We start from the raw sequence: 26,789 nt of genomic DNA, 5'->3' as shown, positions 1-26,789 counted from the left end.
ATATGGACTTTATGTGAAGTAAATTTTAACGAAATATAGTTTTTGCTAATGCAATTTCTAAACCTGCATAGAGTAAACTAGTGTAATCTACATGACATATTTGAAGAACATTTCAGTATTTATTGTAGTACCTGTGTATGTAACATTTGTCTTCAATCTTTTTAAGATATGTAAAAGGGAAAAGGAAGCAGTTCCTAAGAAACTGAAGTGTATAGATTTTTATGCCTCCAAATTTTAACCATAAATAAAATTATTTTAGCATTTTTATAATGATTATATCATCCATGTCTCCCATTTACGTAAAATTCTTTACTTACAACATGTGAAGGTATCAGACAAGCATATTTTCCCTACAGTTAGAGATCTTGTTATTAGCTGGCATGCTTTATTTACCATCTTTAGTTTTTTTCTCTCTTTCAAGATCCATAGAGAGAGAAATTTTTGAGTTCATCTGATATTTAAAATATAAAAGTTAATTTATTCTCCTGCTTTCCCTAATATGCTGTTTTCATAAAGGTTACCCACTGTTTCTCTGGCCTTTGATCTTGCACAGATACTGAAAACATTGATACTTTTCATTATTATTTTTCTTTTTTTCTCGGATGCTTTCTTTAGCATCATATTTTTAAGCAAAAAACTAAAAAAATAAATGTTTATAAACTTATGTTTACAAAGCTAGGACTTTTAAACTGTTGTATGGCTTTAGTAAAATTGAATACTCTCTCAGTTGTCTGCATTCTTTTGCTAAAAGTTATCCTTGATACTTAATTTACTCATCACTATGTCCTAAAAAGGTATGTCATATTTTAGAGTTGATTACAGAAGACCAGAGAATAATTTTGAAAGATGTGATCTAGTTCAGAAGAATAGAAAGGGTGACACTAAATTTTAATACTTACCTCAGTCCAGTGAATTTTAGCCAGCATCACTAGATGGCAGCACCACTGTGGCTTGCAATGGAAAGTTCTTTGAGGTTCAAGGGGGCAGATTAACCCTGTTTTATCCCATGCTTTTCATGTGTGTTTCTAGGCTGATTTATAAGGGAGAAAAGGTAGCCCTTTCATTGTATGAAGTTCATTTGTAGCATATATTCATTTTAGTGATTCAAGTTGCAACCTTTGCAACCTAGGTGTGCATTCTTCTGGGATGTACACACTGCACATTATAATATCGTAACCCTTTATAGATTGAAGAAGTAATACTTGAAGTGATACATTCTTCACTTTAACACCATTACACTTTTCATTCTTTTGTTTCTGTGCAGGTGACTTGGATTATTATTGGTTGGATCCTGCCACGTGGCACAGCCGGGAAACATCACCTATTAGTTCGGTAAGCTTTCTGGGAAGTGAGTGGTTTGGTGTTCAGAAAATATGTGTACTGTCCCTTGTCCTCTGTCTGATATGTGATAGATAGTAATCTTATTCTGCTTCATTAGACATTTTATTAGAGCAAATATTGACTTCATTCAAGACAGTACAGTTTTGAAGAAAAAATCTGTTATCACTGAATGATTATAACAAATTTTAAATGAAGTAAAAAGCAATTATTGAATGACTGTTTAGAAATGAGATTAAGATGTTATATGGTTGAGCATATGAACATTAATACAGAATCATTTTTCTTTATGTAAGCAGATGTTTTTAAATTTCAATAATTCCATTTCAGAACCTGAGAACCATTTTTTAAAGATGTACTTAGTTACTAACTACTTTTAGAAATATTTAATATGTTTCTACTGCAAATGAAGTATAGTTCTAAGTGAAAATTTTTATAGACCAACAATAGAGTCCACTAAAATAAAGAATTTCCTCTAGCTTGTTTTTTTTTTTTTTTTTTTTTTTTTTAAGTCTTGCTCTATCACCCAGGCTAGAGTGCAGTGGTGCCATCAGCTCACTGCAAACCACAGATTCCTGGGCTCAAGTAATCCTGGCTCAGCCTCTCTAGTACCTAGGACTACAGGCATGTGCCATCACACCTGGCTAAATTTTTTAGTTTTTGAGTGAAAGGGTCTGGCTGTGTTGTCCAGGCTGGTCTTGAACTCCTGGCCTCAAGCTGTCCTACCTCAGCCTCCCCAAATTCTGGGACTACATACATGAGCCACTGTTCCTGGCTTAGAGTGTCTTTTAGCTGAGGTAATTACGTCATGCTGCAACTAATAATTATGTGTCTATAGGAAAGAAAGCATGCTGTTTACTTTTTAAAAAAATTAATAGGCTTTTTTTTTAGTAGTTTTAGGTTTACAGAAAAGTGAAGCAGAAAGTATAGAGTTCCCATATACCTCCTCAATCCCTCTATCCCTCTCCATGTCAGTTTCCCCTGTTACTAATATCTTGTATTTGTGTGGTTCATTTGTTACCATTGATGAGACAATATTGATGCATTATTATTGACTGAAGTCCATAGTTTACATTACAATTCACTGTTTGTGTTGTATATTTTGTGGGTTTTGAAACATGTATGATACCATGTACCTACCATTCCAATTTCATACAGAATAGTTTCTGTATGAAATACAGAATATTTCTGTATGAAATACTTATTCATCCCTCCCTTCCTTTCTCCTCCTGAGCCTCTGGCAACCACTGATCTTTTTACTCTCTCCATAGTTTTGCCTTTTCCATAATTTCTTATAGTTGAAATCATACAGTATATAGCCTCTTCAGATTGGCCTCTTTCATTTAACAATATGCATTTACGACTCCTCCCTGTCTGGATACAGATATGTATTTCAGAGAAGATGGTTAGTGGCAGGTCTTTTTGTGGCTTAATAACTCTCTTCTTTTTACTGCTAAATAGTATTCCATTGCCACAATTTATTTATGTACCCCTTGGTATTTTAAAATATATTTTAGGTTGATATTTTCAATAATGTAAGTTTCTATGCCATTTGCTCATTATTATTTCTCTTTTTAAAATTTTATTTTGTAGTTGACATATAATAATTTTACATATTTGTGGGGTACATAGTGATGTTTCAATACATATAATGTATAGTGAACATGTCAGGTTAATTAGCATATCTATAATCTCAAACATTTATCTTTTGTTTGTATCAGTAACATTCAATATTCTACTCCTAGCCATTTAAAACCATATATTATTGTTAACTATAGTCAGCCTATAGTAGTATAGAACACTAGCACTTATTCCTCCTATCTAGGTGTAATTTTATGTTTTTTAACAAATCTCTCCCTTTCCCTCCCTTCCCTCTACTATTCCCAGCCCTTAATATCCTCTGTTTTACTTTTTACTTCTATGAGATCAACTTTTTTAGCTTCAACATATGAGTGAGAACACGTGGGTTTAACTAAGTGTTCCTGGATTATTACACTTAGCTTTCATAATGTCTTCCAGTTCCATTCATGTTGCCACAACAGCATTTCATTCTTTTTATGGCTGAATAGGATTCCATTGTGTATATATGACTTTTTCAACTCTATATGTTTTCATAGCATCCTGTAACGTGGCAGCCATCTAAAGAGGGGGACCGATTAATTGGACGTGTTATTCTTAACAAGAGAACAACTATGCCCAAAGAATCAGGTGCATTACTGGGTCTAAAAGTAAGTATGTTTATTTAAAATGTTTCTTAAAGGGTGAATTACAGTATGGACTGCATTCAACAAAGTTTCTGACAGTGATTTTTAAATATCTCTTCCTCCTGCTCTCTAAAATGAAATTCTTCTAGTGAATATATCTTGTTATTATATTGATGTCTTATGATATATGTAGTATTTTTATCTGAGTTAATATTTTTCAATAATTTTATTAATATAGCATATAGATGTATTAGGGAAATTCAATAAAATATAGGAAAACTAAAGTTTTTTAGTTTTTTTTTATCTTTTTCTGAAGGTAAAGTTCGGGATGATTTTTTACATTAAAAATGTTTAAGTGGAAAGTAGTAAAGTTAGATAATGCAGAACTTTATTATAGTTTGAGCAGCAGCATGAAACATCATTAAAGGGATTGTTTCATAATTACAGTAGTATTTATAGTAATACCAAAAGAGTAAAATTTATCTTTTATAAATATTAATTCTCTTCTAACAAATACAATGAGAAGCTGATAGATTCTAAAAGATTATTCCTTATTATAGAAAAATATACATAAATACACATACACATATACATATATATATATCTTGTATTCTGTGTTGGCAGGTAAATGTGTATTAAATCATATGGTTTTATTTGCTTTAAGAAACTTAAAAAAGCATTCAAAGACGTTGCTTTAACATTATTATGTATCAAGAGATTGTATTTCAGTTGTGTGATAATTTGATCTCTTCAAAACCATTGACTAAACTAAAAAAAATTTCAGCTGTTAATAGTGCTATTTGATTGATTATTACCATTAATTATTCTTGCTATGAAATAATTCTGATCACCTCTACTAATTGATAGGTCCCTAAGATTTGTGCATCAACTTCAACCTTTGGTAATATTCCTTTCACTTTTAATTATGTATATTTGGGCCCCCTGCATTAGGATAAATTAAACCTAGAAACTTCTCAGATGTACACTGTATTTAATTTTAGGTGTAGTGGAAATGCCATGTGAAAGTTTTAAATATTCAATAATGTAATGCAGACTGTGAGATTTATAAGGGCACAGATATATATTTCAGATGAGATGGTCAGTTGCAGAGATACATTTAGTCTATTAAGCTTTCCACCATGGTAAATAGCTTCCCAAAGTGGCCTGTTCTTGATTTGAATCCTTAATTTCAATGATCTTAGACCTACATTCTTCTACAAATGTGTAAAAGAGAGCAAGATGTGATATGACAATGGGGCATTATCTTCATATAGAAATAATCATTCAAATGGTAGGCATAAATTGAGAAAATAAAGAAAAATGAACCATAATGTAGTGTCAAACACTTGCTGTTTGATACTAAGTAGGGGAGACCTGGCACCTGTCTTCCAAATATATGCATTATTCATGGTGCCCTTTTATTGTTAGGTCACTTTAAGAAATCAGCACATTAACTTTCGTAGGACACATATCTCAAATATAATGAGATGTTTTATATTCACAACTATACTGCCAGTTCCTTTAATCAAAAGTATGTTTCATTTCATTAATATTCCCATACTCAATTTTAAAAGCATCATAAAATAATGTAGGATTAATTCCTCAAACTAATAAACTTATGTTTCTAAATGAGTCTTGGGAACTTACAAATTTGTAATTATCCAGGTTGTTGGAGGAAAAATGACTGACTTAGGACGCCTTGGTGCTTTCATCACCAAAGTAAAGAAGGGTAGCCTAGCAGATGTAGTTGGACATCTAAGAGCAGGTAAAGTTCTTTTTTTTTAACATTTAAACAATGTATTCTCTATGACTGAGTTGGTGGTTTTAAATTTTGGCTTAGTTATATATATATATATTTATATATGTCAATTATATTCACTAATGTTAATGCATGAATAAATACTTTTTTTCCTGATATGGGTACTTACCAATTGCAATAATAAGTAACTATATATCAGCAGCAATTTAGAGAGACTTATGAATCTCTTTTTTTATATAAAAATAAATAGATGCAAATAGAGAATAATTACTCATTTTATAGATGGCTTCATAATAGTGCTACAAAACTTCAAATTTAAAACAGTTTAGCTTTGTGAAAAAAATCCCATGTTACAACTTAATTAGTTAGCTCATATTTTAAGCCATAGTAATTACTAAAGCTTTTCATAGTGATAGCAGACTTATTCAAGAACAGCATTTCTTAAAAAAAATAATCATAATCACATTTCTTATACAGATTATTTAATGAAATATTTGTTACTTTAAATGTGAATATATTGTACTTCTGTGCATGTGCTACCTCTTGGTATTTGGAAATTTATTTATGTTGCCTTGAAATCTTAACATAGCACAATAAAATCATTTAATATATTTAAATGTATCATATATTTAGATGTAACATTTTAAAATCTATTTTTGGTAAATTGTTAACTTTTTATTTTAGATAAAATCATGTTACATATTTCTTCCAATTGACTCTACTGTAGTTTAGTAGAAATCTTGTTAGAGTATCTTTTTATGCATTTGCCAAACAATTATAAAGAAAACAGTTGGCTGAACTGTAGAACTAAAGACTAATAACCTATAACACATAGAAATAGGACATTTTCACACTATATTTTCAACTTTTAAACCTTAAGATTGTAATTCTTGAGAACTTTGGAAAAATATTCTAGGACTCTTAAAGACTTTTGTATGTAATTATTTACCAGAATATCAGTTCAAAATCATTTTAGGTTTTGTTCTTTGACAAAAGCTTGTTATGAAGGTATTGTATAGGGGAAAAACCCTAATGAGGAATTTTTCTCCATACAGCTTTGAATATGTATGGAAGTATGGTACATTCTTATTTCTTATAAGGGACCAGTTAGGATTCAATAAAAAATAACTCAGTCAGGTATGACTGTTAATAAATTGAGTCTCTGTCTAATGATTCAAAAATAAGCTTCAGAAAGTATAGAATTCCTTGTTGGCTGATGTAATATAACTTTAAATACTTTTAAAGCTTGAACTTTCAGATCAGATTATAAACACAGTGACTTTTGATATTATCATTGTGTTTTAATGCACAATTACTTAAGAAGTCAAAGAAAGGTGTGTTCTTTCTAAAATATCCCTTAGTGATTAATTTCATTTATTAAATACCCCCACGAGATGAGAGCCTGAGGACTTAAATGTAAAATGTTAAAAGCTCAGCTTAAATAACTATACAAGACACGTGTACATTTCACTTTAAGCAATTTGTGTTTGAAGAAAGTAAAGTTTTTGTAGACTCAATCATATATTTTATTCGATTTACATTATTATTTAGGAACTTTTTCTTCTATTTGCTTATCGGCATCATTGGCCTATAAAACTACAGTGCTATTTATTTTTTATTGGTGTGACCTTTATTCAACATTTGCAATCTTGTTTTAATCCTGCCATACCTTTCTTCAGTCCTGCTCCCCTTTAAGTCTGTGCACTGCACTGACTGCTGCTTGATTTAACCATTGAAAACACAAAAGTGACACTGACTCTATCCTTATTATTAAGATCCTTCACTGTCTCCTGGTCATCATTTGTTCATGTCAAAGCTCTGTAGCCTTGTTCTTTACTAACACTTTCAGCCTTCCAGCAGTGCCAGTTGGTCTATAGGTCCCTGGCAAGCTATTTCCCACTTACAAGATGTGGTAGGGGCCTCTTGTCTACTTCGTTGCTCTTCTGCTCTACCTGAATTCCTTTCCATCTTTCAAAATTCATCTGAAGCTGCCTTAATTCTAAAGTGGTTCCTGATACCCCACTGGGAGCAATAACTCATTACTACCTCCTTGGCACCACCTGGCTCTACTTCTGTTCCTCAAATGAACTTGTCATTGTATATAACATATTTTATTCGTTTTGTATTATTTCTCTGCCACCAAACTTAAAGACAGAGAAAGTATCATATTCATCTTTGTACCCTCATTGTCTACATCCCTGCCTGAAGAAATTTATCCATATATAAATAATGTTAAAGAGATCACATTCTGATTTAGGAGTTATTTATCTGTAAATAAATGAGCATATGTATTAAGATAATTTCATAATATTAAAAGTTGTGCTTCCAGGTTGATGTCTAGAAAGAGGAGAATTTTATAATGCAGTGGTTTTATAAAATGTTAGTTGCAACTCATGGGTAGTAAAATCAATGTAATGGTTTGCATCCATCATTAAAAAATTGAAATATACCATAATAGAATAGAAAATATCAGGGTAGGCCGGGCTTGGTGGCTCACGCCTGTAATCCTAGCATCTGGGAGGCCAAGGCGGGTGGATTGCTTGAGGTCAGGAGTTCGAAACCAGCCTGAGCAAGAGCGAGACTCTGTCTCTACTATAAATAGAAAGAAATTAATTGGCCAACTAATATACATAGAAAAAAATTAGCTGAGTATGGTGGCGCATGCCTGTAGTCTCAGCTACTCGGGAGGCTGAGGCAGAAAGATTGCTTGAGCCCAGGAGTTTGAGGTTGCTGTGAGCTAGGCTGACGCCACGGCACTCACTCTAGCCTGGGCAACAAAGTGAGACTCTGTCTCAAAAAAAAAAAAAAAAAAAAAAGAAAGAAAATACCAGGGTAAGTATTGTTTCATAAAGTATTTTCCAGTATATATGTAAATGGATATATACATACACATATTCATAGTCATATTGTATATGTGTACTGGGCCACAACGTAAACTTTATTTTTTCTCTTGGTCAAAACAATTTGAAAACATTTTTAATATATTATAAATTTGCAATTATTTTATTTCTTTTTTCTTTTACAGTGAAGTGTATTCATTGCCTATTTGAAAAACATTTCTAAGTAACTGAATAGGGCAAACTATTAGAAGTTATTTAAATATTCATAGGAACTATATAGTATTTTACACAAAACCAAAGCAGGATCATGTGCTTTTCACATATTTACTTTTTACTTTGAGTAGGCAAACACCTAGGAAAAAAAAGAATTACTTTAAGATAATACTAGTAAAACATTTTTTTTCTACTTTTGTTAAAAAAGACCTGGCTAAAAACTAAAAGATTTTATGTTTATATCTAGCTTTAAAATGTATGATGGTGATTGACCCACTATTTCACCACATATTTCACCACTTATTTAGCTACCAAAATGTTCTAGACACTGAGAAAAACATAAACATGAAAAAATAAAGACACCTCAATGTGTTATTGAGGCTGGGATGTTTCAGCTGAGCCTACCATTTTGAATTGAAGGACCCTGGGCAGGAACCATTTGGATCTAAAACTGCTTAAATATTTATGAAAACAAATGTTTTTCCAAATGATTAATGGTGAAAACTCTAGACTCTAGTTGATATAACAACTCTAAGTTGTTAGCCCATATTTTAATGCAATATCATATTACTCTCCTTGATTAATCTTAGAATATTTAACAAACTAGTAAGTAGTATGTTAATTTTTTATGATTTTAAAATATTTTCTATTTGTACTTTAATGTTCACAATGTAGATTATATAGAGAATATATGTGTTTTGAACATCTGGAAGGGGGTTAACTGTCATGCAACAGTTTTACATCTGCTTGCTTGTAACTTTGCCATAGCTACCTGCGATGGGTGTGAATTCAAATCCTTTCATGCATTTTTATTCTGTTGTGCATCTGGTGAAGACAATGAAGCATGACTTATAATTGGAAACTTCATGCTAATAAATGTTAATTGCTGTTTCTACCAAAATAAAACAGGATTTAATGTACAGTTTAATAAGAATCTTTCATATATAGAGCCGCCTACATTTATTATATAGAGGGCATGCTGCTAATTATTATTTTCTAATGTTTCCAAATAGGCTGTGCTAATTCCATCCCATAGCATGAGATTATTTTTATCTTATTTCTGGTATATCTCAAAATATAAAGGTAGTTTTGTATTGTACTATTTCCAGTGACCAGTAATATTCTGGGGGAAAAAAAAGCAAAGCAAAGCAAAGAAAAAAAAAGTGTTTAGAACCATTTAGCTGACATTATATGGCAATAAATTTGCTTTTAAGAGCAGAGCCTAGACAATTAAACTATTTGTATATGTTTTGCATTTCTTTGTTAAAAAAGAGAAAAGATAAGAAAAATAAACAGAATATATAAGGTAAAAAAATACCCTTTTTTTTAAATTCAAGGGGATGAAGTTCTAGAATGGAATGGTAAACCCCTGCCGGGAGCTACAAATGAAGAAGTTTACAACATTATTTTAGAATCAAAATCAGAACCTCAAGTTGAAATTATTGTTTCAAGGCCTATTGGGTAAGGCTAAAAAAACTTACTTCTTAAGTTTAGTAAATTACATGTATTAGCAGGGTTTTAAAAAGAATTTTATACATTCATACAGTACATGTTAACATGGATAGTTTTTTCATCAATTATGGGCATACATGTTAGATTTTTTAAATTTCTTAATAATTTAAACTGATTTTCTCCACTACATTTTAGAAGCTCCACAATTTAACAAGTGTAATACCAAAAAGTTTTGATATGTATTTTTCACAAGTGAAATATAAAGTTAAAATATTTTCTTTTAATGGCAGAACTATTTATTTATAGTAATTCTGATTTAATAAGTGGTATTTCCTTTAAGGAAACCACTATCCTCTTATAATATTTAAATATTAATAACTTTATATGTCTTCATGAACTTTTTTATTATTCCACTGAGGATAGAATATTTTTTCTATATCTTTACCCATGGGTAGTTCAACTTTTATTTAAAATGAAGCAAGAAGTATTAAATATTTTAACATTTTAATTCATCATAATAATTGGTGTGATATTTTTAAAACCTCAATTTTCAGCATAGTTTAATTACAGACAATGGGAGATTCTCTATATCTGTGTATAGCATTCTGCATATTGTTAGCTTTTTCTGGCAAACCCCTAAAGTCCAGAATAAATATTTATTTTGCCAGTCTATAATTTTTGGAAGACATTTTGAACGTCTCATTTTAGTTAGCTTAATGTTTGAATGTATTATTGAAAATAACTCTTTTTTCCCTATTCTCCAAGATACTATAGAGCCATTAATTCAAGACTTTTTATATTGAAAGAGTGATAACCTTAAATTTTTGTTGTCCTCATGGATATATGTCAATGCAAAACATACAAGAAAGTCTAATTATTATAATTCTCAAAGAATGAAAATGTATGATCATATACCAAAGAATAATATTAATATATAAAACTCTAAAATAAGGGCAAACTTGAAACCAATTTTAAGTGGTGATTATTAAGAATGAAGACATTTACAGAAGTATTGTACATTTCAATGTAGATTTTTTAAAAATAACAACACTATAATTTATGCTAGTTTTCCATGATATATGTTCTAGTGCTGAGGTAAATAAGAGGCTGAAAAAGAGGTAAGTAGATTGGAAAATGAATCAAAAGTATAAAAAATAAAATTTAAAATCAAGCATTGTGCACATTGCCACATACTTTCACATGTATAGTGGTTTAAAAGTAATTAGCTAAAATATCATTGATTCATGGTGACTAACAAAAGTTGCAGACAATTAAAGTAGACTGGAATAACATTATTTTTACTTTTGTATGAAAACTGCTTAAGAAGTAATCATCTACATAGCCAAACCCTAAAGGATCATGGATTATGGAATGCAAAGGAATATGTAATACAAAAATTATATTTGAATGATAATCAAAGCTACTTTGATTATCAACTTTCTGGTTGATATATTATTAGAACCCTAGAAAAATAATTCTAGCTATGTTTTTATAATTATGTTAAATGTAGCTGTGTTTAGCAAATATAATTTAAAACAGAATGCAAATATTTATTCATAACTTAGTGGCACAGTGATTTCAGGAATCATTCCAAATATATCTTACATACATGTTGATCAGCATGGCCTAAGAAGCATCAGCCATCTTGAGGTATTGACCATTTTTGTGAATCCACCAAATACAATATCCTTGACTTTTATGCTTATAATTGTTATTCATATTACACTGCCACCTAATTTGTGAGTAGAACTAATTAAGAAGTCTTGTGTAAACATCAAGTAGAAATTTATGCCTAAAAATATTACTAAAGCAATAATATAAATAAATGTGATTCAAAAATCACTTAAATTTTTCTTCAACAACTTCCTCACCTTTCTTCTTTCACAGACTCATAAAATTCAAAGTCTGTAACTGGCTTTAGAGTTCCAAATTCTAATACAGTAATGGACTATGAAATTGATTATTGAAGAAGTCATACTACCTGAAAAAAGATTGTTCCTGGATTTTTTACAATTTACTCTTACTTGCTTAGAGGAATTTAGAAGAAGATACCAGAAGATAAATAAGTGGTTTCTTGTGTCTTAAATAATATAAATTAGTCTATTAATTATAAATTCATATAAATGATTTATTTTATTTAAAATGTTAGTCATATAAAAATATATGATAAAATATATTTTATAAAATACACAGCATAGTGTGTATTGTTATCTATAAGAAGTATAAATTGTAGGTGGTTAGGAAGATTAATTTACACAAAAAAGTGAAAATGAGGAGTCTAAAGAACAATCAGGGAAAGGTGTCTTTGTTTCCATTCCCTGAAAAGTGAAAAGAAAATCAAATTCAGTTAGGTCCCAAGGTAAGTGATTAAAAATTCTTAAATATGCTGATAATTCTGTTGGTACTAGCTCACTCCAGTCTGCTTTAATATGTCATGTTAATATTTGCATACTGTTAATCTCCTTAAATTAATACTAAAATATCTTTGGAAAATGAGAGGTAAAGTAGTCCTATGCAGTACAATATCCAAGCTAAGTTGATCCAGGGTTCTTAAGGTACAGTGGGTAATGGATTAAGCTGAGGTTATATTAAATATTTCTTCAGAGTAATTTGTAAGTGTGGCAGGAATGGGTGTTCTCACAAGTCACTTTCTAACCATATAATAAATAGCCATATATTTAGCTAACTTCAGTATAGAGATTTGAATCTCTATAAAGGGTATATATGTGTATATGTATTATATATTCACATATATAAGACATTTTGGCTTTTTTGTTGCAAGCTTGAAACATTTTTAATTTACAAAGCAATTCATTCTTTTCATTTCATTAACTTTGCCCATGATATTCACCATATCATTTTATTATTAAGATGTTTCCATCCCTTTCATTCAGTAAACTCTTTCAGATGTGTTTGTAAAGCATATTACTGATTTGTAAAATTTGTGTCATTTTGATTTTCTAGAACCGAAGTAAAATATTACCTTTAACATTTTTTTATTTCCAAAACCTGCTGTTTTGGTAGTAAAAATATTGTGGTGATTTTAGCCACAATATTAATCTGATTGTTGTCATGTTAAAATGTTTTGCTATTAAATATATAAAAACTTATTTTTATTGCAGTTTTTTTTGTGTGGTGTTTGACATTCATGTACATTAGTAGTTGCCTTAATATTAATAGTAACTTCTGTCATTTCCACACCTGTAAAGACCCAAAAGGAGTTTTTACATCACATAAGGTGACTGTGATTGCCTCAGGCAGAGTAGTTTAGCTAATCAGATTTTCACCATAAACTGTTTCTTTTAGTGACATTCCCCGGATTCCTGAAAGCTCCCACCCTCCACTGGAGTCCAGTGAGTATAAGATTTCTTTTGTTATTATAAAATGTAATTGAACTAATTGAAAAGTGAAGATTTGCCATTTCTTTAAATATTTGATATAAGGAACTTCTATTACTGTTCTAAGGATGTCTCCACTGATACTAGAAGTTGGCAATCATTGGAAACCCAATGAAGTTCTATTTTACTCGGATATTTTTCTTCTAACTCTTTTTTTGTGGCTCTCCAAAAATCTTTACTGTCAATGCTATTCTACATCACAACAGAATGCTCACAGAATTCAATTAATATACCAGTAATAGTTCTGTTTGCTCTACATAAAATTTATTATACGATACTGGATTATTGGGTTTGATTAGTAAGCAGCTCAGTCTCATGAGGAGTCTAGTGAAGGAACTGCACGTATTGCAATACTGCATCACAGGGTGTCTGGCATGATCATGGAAGTGAATGGGTGGAGTAGAAATAAACTTAACTGAACATAACAGGGTCCGGAGATTAAAACTAGAGGGTTGAAAGAATTATCTGTATGAGAATTAAATTCACTCTGGATGACAGAAAATGATGTTGTGTGTAATAATATATAGACAAATAATGAAGTTTTCAATGATAATGTAGAAATGACTCCAACATTTGCCTTGCAATGAATGGAGATTAGATTAATACTCGGACTTGATTCACCAGGTGTTATTACAGAACCCAGCTTGTAGAAATAGAAAGTACAAGGTGATTTAGGGGAAAACCAGAAATGGTGATTAGAAGAGAGAAGAAAATATATGAGTAGGATAAATGGGCAAACAGAACAGGTTAGCATATAAAAATGCATACCACCATGTTCTGCACGCCTCCTAGAGATGGTCCCAAATTTGGCTTTGAGCTTTCTCGTGACCAATGCAAAGAGGGAAATGGGACTATTTGCATAACTTATAGTATTAATATGATTTTTTTAAAACCTGATTACTATAATATTAGAAACAAACAGCTTATTAGAAGTAGCAATATTCTTGTTCTAAGACGCAAGGAAAAAATAATTCTAAATATATCAGGTAAAAGAGACATAATAACAAAGACTTTTATAGAGCTGTTTCTCAAGTTAAAAGTCTTTGGAAGACATAAAATGATGGCATAAGATTTAAATTAGATTTAATTATGAGTATTGAAAAAATGTATGGCTTGCATACCTTTAGGCAGTGCTCCATAAATATTATTTCTCAATGAAGATTTACTAAATTTGAATGGCTATGAGTTCAAGGTTATACTTCCTAGGGTAATAGCATTCTATAGATATTCTATACTGCTCTAGTGTCAGGGTACATTTTAACAGTGCAGAGCCTCATAGGAGTGACTGAGAGGAGAGCCAGCTTCCTCCATGTGAAGGTGAAACAAGATACTTGTGAATTACTAGAAGTAGCATCTCAGAGTTTCAAGAGATTCATTTAGAAAATCAAACCTAAGAGAGATGGTATATCTGATTTTAAAACAATGATGAAATCTAGGTTTATGTGTGGCTCATAAATTACATATACATTCATTTTAATTTCTCAGTAAGGACAGTTCATCATATATTGCCTATTAGCCAAGATAATTAACCTAACAAGTGCCATCTTCCTTATCTCTGAAGCATGATGCTTTTACATGTATGTGAAGTTATATAAGAACCCATATAGTACAAAACCCTTCAGAAATGTAGATCAATACTTTCCAGTTGAAACAAATAACAACATTTTGTTACATCATTTTGCATATCTTTAAAATATGCAATTAACCAAAGATGATGAATAATAACTTTCTACAACTATTCCATTAAAATTAGGTGCTATTATCAATGGTATTATGGTTTTATATAAATAACAGATGTATTTAACTTTTTATAAAAATGATTTATTTCCTATACTTGCAAATACTACTTAGATTTTTATTTTTTATTTTTATTTTAGGTTCAAGTTCCTTTGAATCTCAGAAGATGGAAAGGCCTTCCATTTCTGTTATTTCTCCAACAAGTCCTGGAGCTCTGAAAGATGCCCCACAAGTCTTACCAGGGCAACTTTCTGTATGTATTTTTTGTACATGTTGGAGACCATTAGTATTTGCTCACTGAGTGAGCCTATCTTTAAAAATATCTGGCTTTCCTTGAAGCCCACAATAAATACATCATCACTTGATAACATAATCTATTCCAACAGAGTGTTTCGTGCATTTTTTGGTTATTTGTTTATTCACATATTTATTCAGAAATATTTATTGAGTGCCTACAGTGTGCCAGATGCTCTGAGCATTAATTGACAAATTATAACACAGGTAAAGAATCCATTATTTTTGGTGTGCTATTTATACATAAAAGTTTCTAAGATAAATGCTTGTTTATACATAATAATTTTAGAAAGTCATGTTCTAGGTAGTTAACAACCTCATGAGCCTAGAACCTGAGAAATCTAAATTAAAAAAAAAAATTTTTTAACTTCCTAAGACTTTCAGTGAAACTTTTCATTGCCACTGATAGCACTGTTTAAAAACTACCATTTTCCTCACTATCACTCTATTATGTGATCAGAAGGAAGATGGAATAAAGAAACTATGGTTTACTATTATGAAGAGCCTCATTATTTATTAATAATTTAAAGACTTCAAATTATTATAACTGGCTTCAAATTATTCTACAAATAGTGATCTTTTGCTCCTTTGATAATATGTGGATTTCCATAGTTGCTCTTTGCTGCTCTTCTCTTGATTTTAATGAGACAATGAAGAGGAATGTGAGCTTACTGCTATTTTCAAAAGCTGTCTTGGTTGTAACTTTTACTTTTGGTATATTGAATGATTTTGCATACACATTGTGTTTATTTTATCTGCCCTGCCATCTTTTTTCTTTTCAGTATGGGTGTAGATCTCTCATACTCTCCACTTATATTTTAAAAAGGATGAAAATCCATCTTGGTTTTGTGAAAAACACATCTCTAGTATTAATTGGGAGCCATAGAGATGGGTTCATACAGATCCAGGTTTGAATTCGTAATCTGTTCCTTAGTGTGAAAAACCAGCCTCCACCAGGTGTGGTGGCTCATGCCTGTAATCCTAGTACTCCTGGAGGCCAAGGCGGGAGGATAGCTTGAGTTTAGAAGTTCAAGACCAGCCTGAGCAAGAGCGAGACCCTGTCTGTACTAAAAATAGAAAAATTAACCAGGCGTAGTGGCCTGTGCCTGTAATCCAAGCTACTTAGGAGGCTAAGGCAAGAGAATCACTTGAGCCCAGGAGTTTGAGGTTACTGTGAGCTAGGCTGATGTCAGGGCACTCTAGCCCAGGTGACAGAGTGAGACTCTGTCTCAAAACAAACAAACAAACAAACAAACCAATCTCAGGTTAAATTAGCTTATTTTGTTATAATGACTATTAAGTATGTTCCAACATACACTCATCAGGAACAGATGCTTATATTTTTTATTCAACCATAAAATCAAAAGTAACTTGTAAATTAAAGGAAAAAAACACTAAACTTAACATTGTTAAAGGTGTCAACACCACTGCCAGCTTGAATACTGTACTGATTGCTCAGATTCTGATTCTTAGGAGTTTGACAGTGATATTTCAGCATGCTATTTCTCCATTTTCTTATGTCTAACTATCATAAAATCTTAGTAGAAATATCATATGATCTTCACCAAATAGTTTGAAGGTCTCATTTATGTATTATGTCCTCCTTTGTTGTTTCCCGCTTTTCTCATGAAAATTAGCCTACTATAGGTTAACTATAAAACTTAAATGAGAAAAATGCCAGAAAACACTTAGCAGTGCCTGCTGTAAAGTAAGCCCATCATAAATTTGTTTCCTGATCTTTTCCAACTCCTTGTATATCATATTAGGTTATTAAGTGGGAAATGTCCAATTTCCTTAAGTACTAAGTTTGACAGTTGATATTTGTGACGTTTCTCTTTGACACTTCTTGTTTTATTTTTATTGTGAAACTGCCCCTCAGTCTTTCAAACCCACAGTTTGGCTTGCAATTATCTTTCAAATTTTTTGTAATTTTTGTGAAGCCATGGTTATGTCAAAAATTTGTATTATTAGGCCGGGCGCTGTGGCTCACGCCTGTAATCCTAGCTCTTGGGAGGCCGAGGCGGGCGGATTGCTCAAGGTCAGGAGTTCAAAACCAGCCTGAGCAAGAGCGAGACCCCGTCTCTACTATAAACAGAAAGAAATTAATTGGCCAACTGATATATATATATAAAAAAATTAGCCGGGCATAGTGGCACATGCCTGTAGTCCCAGCTACTTGGGAGGCTGAGGCAGAAGGATCACTCGAGCCCAGGAGTTTGAGGTTGCTGTGAGCTAGGCTGACGCCACGGCACTCACTCTAGCCTGGACAACAAAGTGAGACTCTGTCTCAAAAAAAAAAAAAAAAAAAAAAAAAAATTTGTATTATTGTCAAATATGAGTTCCGTCTTGGAACCAATGCAGCACAGACAGCTCTAAATATCAAGGAAGTGTGTGGGATGACTGTGGCTAATGAATGCATAGTATGACGATGGTTTGAGAAGTTCCATTCTGGTTATTTTAATCTTGAGAATGAGCCACCTGGGCGACCTGAGACCAAGGTTGATGATGATGAGCTGAAAGCTATAGTGGAAGCAAGTCCATCTCAACTTATGTGTGATTAGCAGCAAGATTTGACATTACTTTTCCAACAATATTGGAACATTTGAAACAAATCAGTGAGGTAAAGAAGTTGTATAGATGGGTACCACATGAATTAAAGAGCATTTGAAGAGAAATAATCTCGAAGCTTGCCTTTCTTTGCTGCTACAACATAAAGGCAAACCATTTCTACACAGTATTGCTATGTGTGATGAAAAATGGATTCTTTTTTGACAATTGCAAGCATCCGACACAATGGTTGGATAAAGATGAAGTGCCGAAACATACCAAAACTGAATATTCATCCAAAAAAGCTAATGGTGTCTGTTTGGTGGTCCAGTGCTGGTATTATCCACAGTACAGGTATTATCCTAATACCTGCCACCCCACTCTTAATCAGTGGTGGAAGAACGGTCTCAGAACCGTTTGTTTCAATTGGCCATTTAAGTTTAATAGTAAAAGACTGGTTGTTAATAACAATGCATCGTAAAACCTTCAGAAGGAAAGGAGAATGTTTTGTGGACCACTTTTGTTTCTTTTTGTGTGTCAGTTTTAAGTTATTAGTTTTTAAAATCAGTACTTTTTAATGGAAACAACTTGACCAAAAATCTGTCACAGAATTTTGAGACCCATTAAAACAAAGTTTAATGAGAAAAAAAAAAAAAAAAGTGGCGGCGTCGTGGGCCGCTAGAACTCTACCTTGCAGGCCGGGAAGGCCTCGTCCTGCATGGACACCATGCTGTTGCTGCCCAGCACGGTGATGCCCAGCGCCTGGTGCCGGGCGCGCGTCTCCTTGTACCACCTGTGCATGGCCACCAAGTCGAAGGTGGGGATCAGGGTCACCTGCAGGTCGCGGTCCCACTGCTGCTTGCTGGCCAGCAGCGCGTCCAGCACGGCGCGCAGGCCCTCCTCCTGGCCAATCCAATACTGCGATGTCTACTGCAACCAGTTGGACAAAATGATGAAGATGCTTGCGATTTAGCAGCTGAGGTTGGCCAATAGAGACAGGCCAATCCTCTTGCAAGGCAACACTCAACCACATGTCACTGCTCTAACTATAGGGACTGGACTTGAAAACTCTCTGTCATCCACTGTATTCACCAGACCTTGCTCCAGCTGACTATCACTTCTTCCAGGCTTTGGACCACTCTTGCAAGTAAAATATTCAATTCTCAACAAGCTGTGGAAAACACCTTTTGAGATTTCATCACCACTTGCTCTCCAGGCTTCTTCGCTGCTGGCATAAACAAGCTTCTGTTAAGATGGCAAAACTGTGTCAATAGTTTAGGCGCATATTTTGATTAATTATACTACTTCTTGTTTGAGATATAATAAACTAAACTTTTGATTCTAAATTAGACATTTCATATTTAATGACCTAATATTTCTAATATCGAAACTATTATTTTATCTGAATTACCTTTGGCACTAGAAAAAGCACTTAGCCACGCTATAATAATTAAGACACTTACAATCACGAAACTCATGTTTAGCATTTAAAAACAAGGATAATGATTTCAATATCCTGCTCTCCTCTTAGTTTTTTAAGAAAGCTTTACCATTATTTTTATTTTTATAGTATGATATATGAGAGTACACTACAGGCCTACCAGTTGTAAGTTATGTTTAAAGTGCTCAAAGAGAAAAGCCAAGTGCTAACTGGGTATACTTTCAAATTGGTATTCTTTTCAGAAATATCTTTAATGCTGCTAAATTATAATTCTTTCTTCAAATATAATTTTAATATTATTTTATGTAAATTATAATACTTCATGGTTTTTATAAAAAATAATTCCTTTCTACATTGCTTTTAGGTGAAGCTGTGGTATGATAAAGTGGGACACCAGTTGATTGTAAATGTTCTTCAAGCAACAGATCTACCCTCTAGAGTAGATGGGCGTCCCAGGAATCCCTATGTAAAAATGTATTTTCTTCCAGATAGAAGGTAGTGAATAATATTAGAAAAAATATGCTAAAAATCTAAACTAATAAAAAAAGTAGAATTTCCTCTTTTGGTACATGCCTTGAAAATGTGCTAGATAACTCTTTCTGAGGAATAAACTACACTGTATCTGAAAAAAAAAATCCTCAGTTTTATGCTTATTTGAAATTAATCTGCCAATTTCAAAAATGTCCTTATTTATTCATATATTAATCTTTGATAGTGACACATTTATACTATACCTTTGTGTGTGTCATTATCTTAACTACTGCTTATATTGTAAATGAAATTAGAGTATTATTACAGTCTTTTAGACTTTTGAAGTTATTATAAATTAAAAATAGTAAAAATTACCAGTGGCAGTATCACATGTAATACAGTAGATGGCAGCATATACTTGTTTTTGCTTTCTCATTTACAAAACATACTTATTTTTCAGTGATAAAAGTAAAAGGAGGACAAAAACAGTAAAGAAAGTACTAGAGCCAAAATGGAATCAAACTTTTGTCTATTCACATGTACATCGTAGAGATTTTAGAGAACGAATGTTAGAAATAACTGTATGGGATCAACCAAGAGTGCAAGAAGAAGAAAGTGAATTTCTTGGAGAGGTGATGTATATTGTAAACATTCAATTCAAATACTTAATGAAGTCCTTGTGACATTTATTAATTATGATTGCTTTTATGTTACATGTTGGTAAAGGTACTTGACTTATTTGAGAATTACCCTTTCAGATCCTCATAGAGTTGGAGACAGCACTTTTAGATGATGAACCACATTGGTATAAACTGCAAACACATGATGAATCTTCACTACCTCTGCCTCAGCCATCACCTTTCATGCCAAGGCGACACATTCATGGAGAAAGTTCTAGCAAAAAACTACAAAGTAGGTTAAGGCCTTTTTAGTTACCAGAAAGTAATTATGTTGTAATGATGAAAACAACGTCAACATTCAAGATGTTTTTTTTAGAGATCAAAGTATTGGAAAATTATTCATCTATATAAAGAAATTCAACAAAATTATTTTCTCTATTTCACAATGAAAATAATATAAACAGCATAGTTAAGTAATTTCAGAGCTTAAAGCTGAAAATCTCTGAATTGTAATTCTTACACAGGACTGGTTGTGTTCTTGATTTCATAACTCACAGAATAATTTCCAGCGTCATTGATGGGTTGCTATGTGTAGGGTCTTAATAACTTTATAGTTCATGGATATTTTTAGTATTATTTACAAGAACTATGTTTAAAACATTAGAAAGTATGTTTGCTGTTATTTATCCAGTAATTGGGAAAAATGATTTATCTGTACATAGCCATGTTTTTGAGTAATGACTAAATGTCTAATTTAACAACTGAAACTAGAAGCCTCATTTTGGTAATCTGGAACCAAATTTTTTTCTCATATAATTGAATATTTCATGTTAGTGATTCCCTGATAAATCATTTCCAGAAAATTAATGTTTAATGAAGTATAATGACTAATTTTGCATGCTAAACATAAATATTTTATAAAAGGCTCTGATGCCCTTTCCATATTATGGGCTCTCAATAGAACTCCAGCCAAGAAAACTATTTTCGGAGCTTTTCTCTCAGCCTCGTTCTCTCTGAACTGCAGAGGACACTTAATTGTGTAGAAAATATTTTACTATATACACTTTTCTATGGGCTTTTAATATGATATTTTAATTGAAGAATAATCTGAAATGTCAAAATACTACTCTATAAAGTCTCTTTGTTTTGTCTTCAGTGTGATGTTATAAGGAGAAAATACTGAGAACATATTACCCTTAGAGAACAAACGTTTCTTTAAAAAATAGCTTAGTGTTGACTTTGTATTATTCTTGTTCAGAAGTACTGAGTAGTAATGTAATTAGCTTCTTTAAAAATTTGACCGTGTCCTTTAAATTTCATAAACCAACCAGACACAGAGGTATCTGTTTGCCTTACTGTTGTGCAGGATCTCAGCGAATCAGTGATAGTGACATCTCAGATTATGAGGTTGATGATGGTATTGGAGTAGTTCCTCCAGGTGCGTGGGTGAAGAGCATGGCCCTGCTTCACTGTGCTGCTTTGCTTGTGTTCACTGTCAACTTCTAGACTTCTCACCGATACTAAACTGAAGATGTATAAGACAGATAAATCAGTATTATATTATTCCATGGTGACTTGCATTTCAAATTGTTAAGAAAGCTTTAAATGTAGTTGTCTTTACTAATTAGCCTCCCCACTTATTTGATTTAGTCAGATTCTTCCTTAGCAGTATGACTAGTTAGATGAAACAAATCATTATTTCACAATGCTCCGTGCATAAGTGAAAATATGGATTTCATTTTGAAAGGATATGGTTAATTTTATTAAATAAAAATTCCATTCTCCTGTGTTTTATATTGTGTTTCTATGATTTTTCTTCCTTCATTTCTGATAATAATGTAGCCTTCCATGGAATATACTGAGAAAGATGCATGACAGGATTTAAAATTGCATGTGGCATGGCTATAACTTTTAATGCTTTTTGTGATGTGTCCACCACTAATTATACCTAGGATGTGTGTGTAGTTTTACAATAAGAAAATGCTTTAGAAAGATTCAGTATTCACTTAAATTCAACCTATTTTTGTCATTGTATAATTCAGTAAAGTTTTATGGTGCTATGCAGTTTAAATCTGTTTCTCATCTGACTTTTGCCAGGAAAATGTATAAAATCGAATATTAAGGGCTTACTTTCTTGGCACTAATCCTATACTATTTTCTCAATTTACTAATGAAAAGCTTGTGAATGTTCAAATAAGACGAAATTAAAGAGGCAATCCTTGGACATACAAATATGAATTATTGCAGGCAATTCTTCAAGACAAATGTTGACAAATTCCCCCTCAATTTATGTAATTTTTCAGATGAGAATACCCCCATTTGAGGGCAATGGTTTTGGGAAAATTGATAGATTCCACACTAGTGACTAAGTTCACAATTTGGCGAGATGCATACAACTTTATTAAAATTAGGAGAAAATTATGGAGAGTTCTCTAAAATCAGGCTTTATTTGCTCCCTTTAATTCAAAGAAAATATTCAAAGTTTCTGGTTGTATATGCCCTAAAGAAGCTGAAAAGCTCAACTCAAAATGTTCTACCACTGGTAAATTTTAAACTTTCTACTACTTTACATCTTTAGAGCACAGAATTCTAAGATTTGTTTGATATATTTACTATCTTTGCCGCTTAGGGAAATATAGCAGGTTCTGAAAGCAGTCGAGACAACCAGAGCTACATTTTATTAACCTTATAGTCATAACATTATCATTATTTAAAATAAATAATTTTAGCTGCTTAAAAATAAAAATAATCATATACAGAATGCCCTCATCTGAGGAGAGGCATCTGGCAGCCTCATATTTTCAGAGTATTATTTCAAGTCAGAAAATGGGAAAAAAAATTTCTAATTCTGCCTCAATTAAAACATTGAAATGAGCCTAAAATAGTTCCATCCCATTCATGGTTTGGAAAGTAGATTACATGTTGTCAATAATAAATTAAACACATGAAGAAAACCAAATTATTGTAAAAAGCAAAGAAATATAAATGCATATTTATTTGCGATCATTTAGTATAGAGACAAATGTTAAAACTTTGAGTATTATAATATATAGATGACATTCAAAATGACTTTGAGTCACCAAAATAATATACATTGCCTTCAGTATCTAAATTCAGTACTTACTAGTGAATTCTAGAAAAAGTTACAGTAAAAGTCGTTAATATATAAAAAGTTTTAGAATATCACTTATTTCCCTAAAGTCCTTTCTTAGTAATAGGATAAAAGAGGAATTAATTTCTACATAAATACGAAACACCAAAAAAAGGAGTGTATGCTTTCATAACGTGTGTGGTGCACACCACCAGGGGATTGGACACATCAAGGGGAGGGAGGAGGGTCAGGGGCAATATTTGTAACCCTAACAATATTTGTACCTCCATAATATGATGAAATAAAAGGAAAAAAAATTAATTACACACTTTAAAAAAATGCCAAAATTCTCTAAAATGTATTTCATAATAATTAATTATACAAAATCTACTTACATACCTTGAATATTCATTGAAATATTAAAATAGTGCCCTCAAGTCAATATTGGCCTTCCATAATTATGGTATAATTGGTACCAAATTATAATTTACAATGAGTAAATAATTCAAACCTTGGATAAATTATATTTAAAAACAACCTTTTTATAATAGCTACATAGCATATTCACTACCTGTTAACTTAGTTGGTCTCTTTCTAGTCTTAAGAAAAGCTTTTTATACACAAAACAAAATAATAACTTAATTGCTATTTTTGATAATAGACAAAAAATTAAAGTATATAAAAGTATAAATTGTGCAATTTGTGGTTACTAAACTGTTGTCTTCACAGACTGACAAAATGGTTGAGCTTCTTTGGTCTCAGCATTGTCAAATTGCATTTGATGAAATGTTTAAAGTCATTTCTCATACATTAAACTTAGCCATAAGATCATGAATTCACAACAAATAAACTGCTGGGGAATATTAGACTGCCTTTAAGTAAAGTTTCATGGCATAAGTTTAAAACAATGTAGGAGTTATGAAGTAAAAAATGAATAACAGTTTTAGCTGCCCAGTTAAATATAAAGATTTCATGGTTTGTTTACATTTTATGTAGTTGAAAATACAATTATTTTTTTCTTTGGCCACATAATTTTTTTTTTTTTTTTTTTTTTGAGACAGAGTCTCGCTTTGTTGCCCAGGCTAGAGTGAGTGCCGTGGCGTCAGCCTAGCTCACAGCAACCTCAAACTCCTGGGCTCCAGTGATCCTTCTGCCTCAGCCTCCCAAGTAGCTGGGACTACAGGCATGCGCCACCATGCCCGGCTAATTTTTTATATATATATCAGTTGGCCAATTAATTTCTTTCTATTTATAGTAGAGACGGGGTCTCGCTCTTGCTCAGGCTGGTTTTGAACTCCTGACCTTGAGCAATCCGCCCGCCTCGGCCTCCCAAGAGCTAGGATTACAGGCGTGAGCCACAGCGCCCGGCCTGGCCACATAATTTTTTATTTTTCTTGCAGTAATAGAAAAGTGTAGCCTTTGTGAAAAAATTTTAAACTCTAAACTATTATGGTTTTAAGATTACTGTTTTGTCTTAACCAAATCAGAGACAATATAAACCTTTTTACTTCAAGGAAGAAGTGGCTGTTAAAATTTATTTTTAATTACAATTATGTTAACTGTATATTAATTTAATTATGCTAATAATTAACATAATTATGGAATAGTTTTAGATGTCCAAAGTAGACGGTTGCTTCTTTAGGAGTGTTAATTTTCTCTACATTATTGTCATAGTCATCTCCATGCATACAATACTTACATCTTAAAATTTTAGTGTTATCTGTGGTTTGCACAATTCATGGTCAGTATAAGAATGAAGATCTGCCACTCTTTTTTGTTGATTAAAACTGGAGTGATATTTTTATTTTCTTCATTAAAATTGATACGATATAATTTTTATTTTCTTATTAATGAAGCCATCAGCAATTCAACTAAAATAATTTTCCCTTTAGTAGAAAAATTCAAATAAAGAATTTATTTAAGTTTAAAGAGACACGAAATTTCTAAGCATTGACTTGTAGGTTAGCTCTAGTTCACTGTTAAGTGCTTGACTTGTGTTGTTGAAAAGTCACTAACTCATTCATTCTGTAAATTAAAGTAGTACACCATTTCATCATAATGTCTGAGGCATCAATAGTCATATTCATATTGGTATCTCCATAGCACCTTTGAGCTAAACTGTAACCAGTTCTTATGCATGTATATGTTACACTCTGTGTACGTATACTTAATACTTTTGAAGATCGGGTTAATAATACTGATTGCATGGCATTTATTCTTAATAGGTCGATGGCTGCTTTAATATAATTTGATATTTCCATCTTAGTGCTTGCATTATGGAAGCATACTGACTAAGTTTTTTCTGTGTGTACTCTCACCAGTAGGCTATAGGTCTAGTGCTAGAGAAAGTAAATCTACAACATTAACTGTGCCAGAACAGCAAAGAACAACTCATCACCGCTCACGTTCAGTATCTCCTCATCGCGGCGATGATCAGGGAAGGCCGCGTTCACGTTTACCAAATGTGCCATTACAGAGGTAGGCTTTAAAATGGGCTTAGTATCCCTGACAGTACATTTTTATTATAATACCATGTAAATTGCTGTAAGACTGTAACTGAAATGAAATCATGGTTTGGTCAATCAAATTATTTTTTTCAGAATCACTTGTAGGCAAAATGCTTTTTTAGTTTACCCAATTTATGCAACAATCTATTCTTTAATCTCAAGAAATTCCCCACAGAGTGGAAGAGTTTATGTCCCAAGCATAGCTTTTGAGTAATTGTCTTGTATTCTATTTGCTAGTTTTCTCTCCTCTTAGGATAAGTTGTATGGTGATGAATCAGAACTATGGAGAGAAATGACAAAGACGATAAGGTTAAGAGGCAGAATGGATTTTTAGGAGGTTTAGGGATTATCTCTTTGAAACACTTTAAATGGTACAAAACATAAAACATATAGTGTTCTATTTCATTTTATTCTGAAACACACTTATGAAATTATAATTAAATATGCAGATGAAAATTGTCCTTTTTTGACAGAGGTGCAAAGGAAAGTTGAAGAAATGCAGTGTAAGCAGGACACTCAGAGAATAAATACATTTAATTCATTGATCAAATAAGTTTTGGTTATGATGCCAACACTTTTCAAGCCATGTCTATTTGAAGATAACTATAAATTCCTTCCCTTTAGTTAGTTTAATGTTTTGTGAAGATGATACACTTTGACACACATACATTTTTGTAATCATCTTAGGAGTTTAGATGAAATTCATCCAACAAGAAGGTCACGTTCTCCAACCAGACACCATGATGCCTCCCGAACTCCAGTTGATCATAGATCCAGAGATGTGGATAGTCATTATTTATCAGAACAAGACAGGTACTTGTTCAAATTATGATCTCAACATTGTGAATTTGTTCCTATTTATTCTGTTTTAACATAT

The 26,789-nt window shown here is 32.1% G+C and overlaps 1 protein-coding gene across 48 annotated transcripts in view; it reads left to right on the top strand.

Moving 5' to 3' along the window:
* RIMS1 (regulating synaptic membrane exocytosis 1) overlaps positions 1 to 26,789 on the top strand; it is a 477,545-nt gene that overhangs the window by 306,354 nt on the left and 144,402 nt on the right. For 25 of the 48 annotated variants that reach the window (XM_076003213.1, XM_076003221.1, XM_076003219.1 and 22 more), the window contains 12 exons: positions 1,265 to 1,332; positions 3,456 to 3,566; positions 5,208 to 5,307; positions 9,692 to 9,815; positions 13,113 to 13,159; positions 15,082 to 15,194; positions 19,588 to 19,718; positions 20,155 to 20,326; positions 20,453 to 20,606; positions 21,681 to 21,752; positions 25,727 to 25,883; positions 26,600 to 26,725. In XM_076003213.1, the coding sequence (XP_075859328.1) occupies positions 1,265 to 1,332; positions 3,456 to 3,566; positions 5,208 to 5,307; positions 9,692 to 9,815; positions 13,113 to 13,159; positions 15,082 to 15,194; positions 19,588 to 19,718; positions 20,155 to 20,326; positions 20,453 to 20,606; positions 21,681 to 21,752; positions 25,727 to 25,883; positions 26,600 to 26,725 (1,375 nt within the window). The remainder of the gene's footprint in view (positions 1 to 1,264; positions 1,333 to 3,455; positions 3,567 to 5,207; positions 5,308 to 9,691; positions 9,816 to 13,112; positions 13,160 to 15,081; positions 15,195 to 19,587; positions 19,719 to 20,154; positions 20,327 to 20,452; positions 20,607 to 21,680; positions 21,753 to 25,726; positions 25,884 to 26,599; positions 26,726 to 26,789) is intronic. The other 23 variants (XM_076003214.1, XM_076003222.1, XM_076003220.1 and 20 more) reach the window with 1 other exon arrangement.

Source organism: Microcebus murinus, chromosome 5, assembly GCF_040939455.1.
Source record: "Microcebus murinus isolate Inina chromosome 5, M.murinus_Inina_mat1.0, whole genome shotgun sequence".
In the NCBI taxonomy this organism is placed as follows: domain Eukaryota; kingdom Metazoa; phylum Chordata; class Mammalia; order Primates; family Cheirogaleidae; genus Microcebus; species Microcebus murinus.
This window is presented reverse-complemented; position numbering and strand designations above follow the sequence as displayed.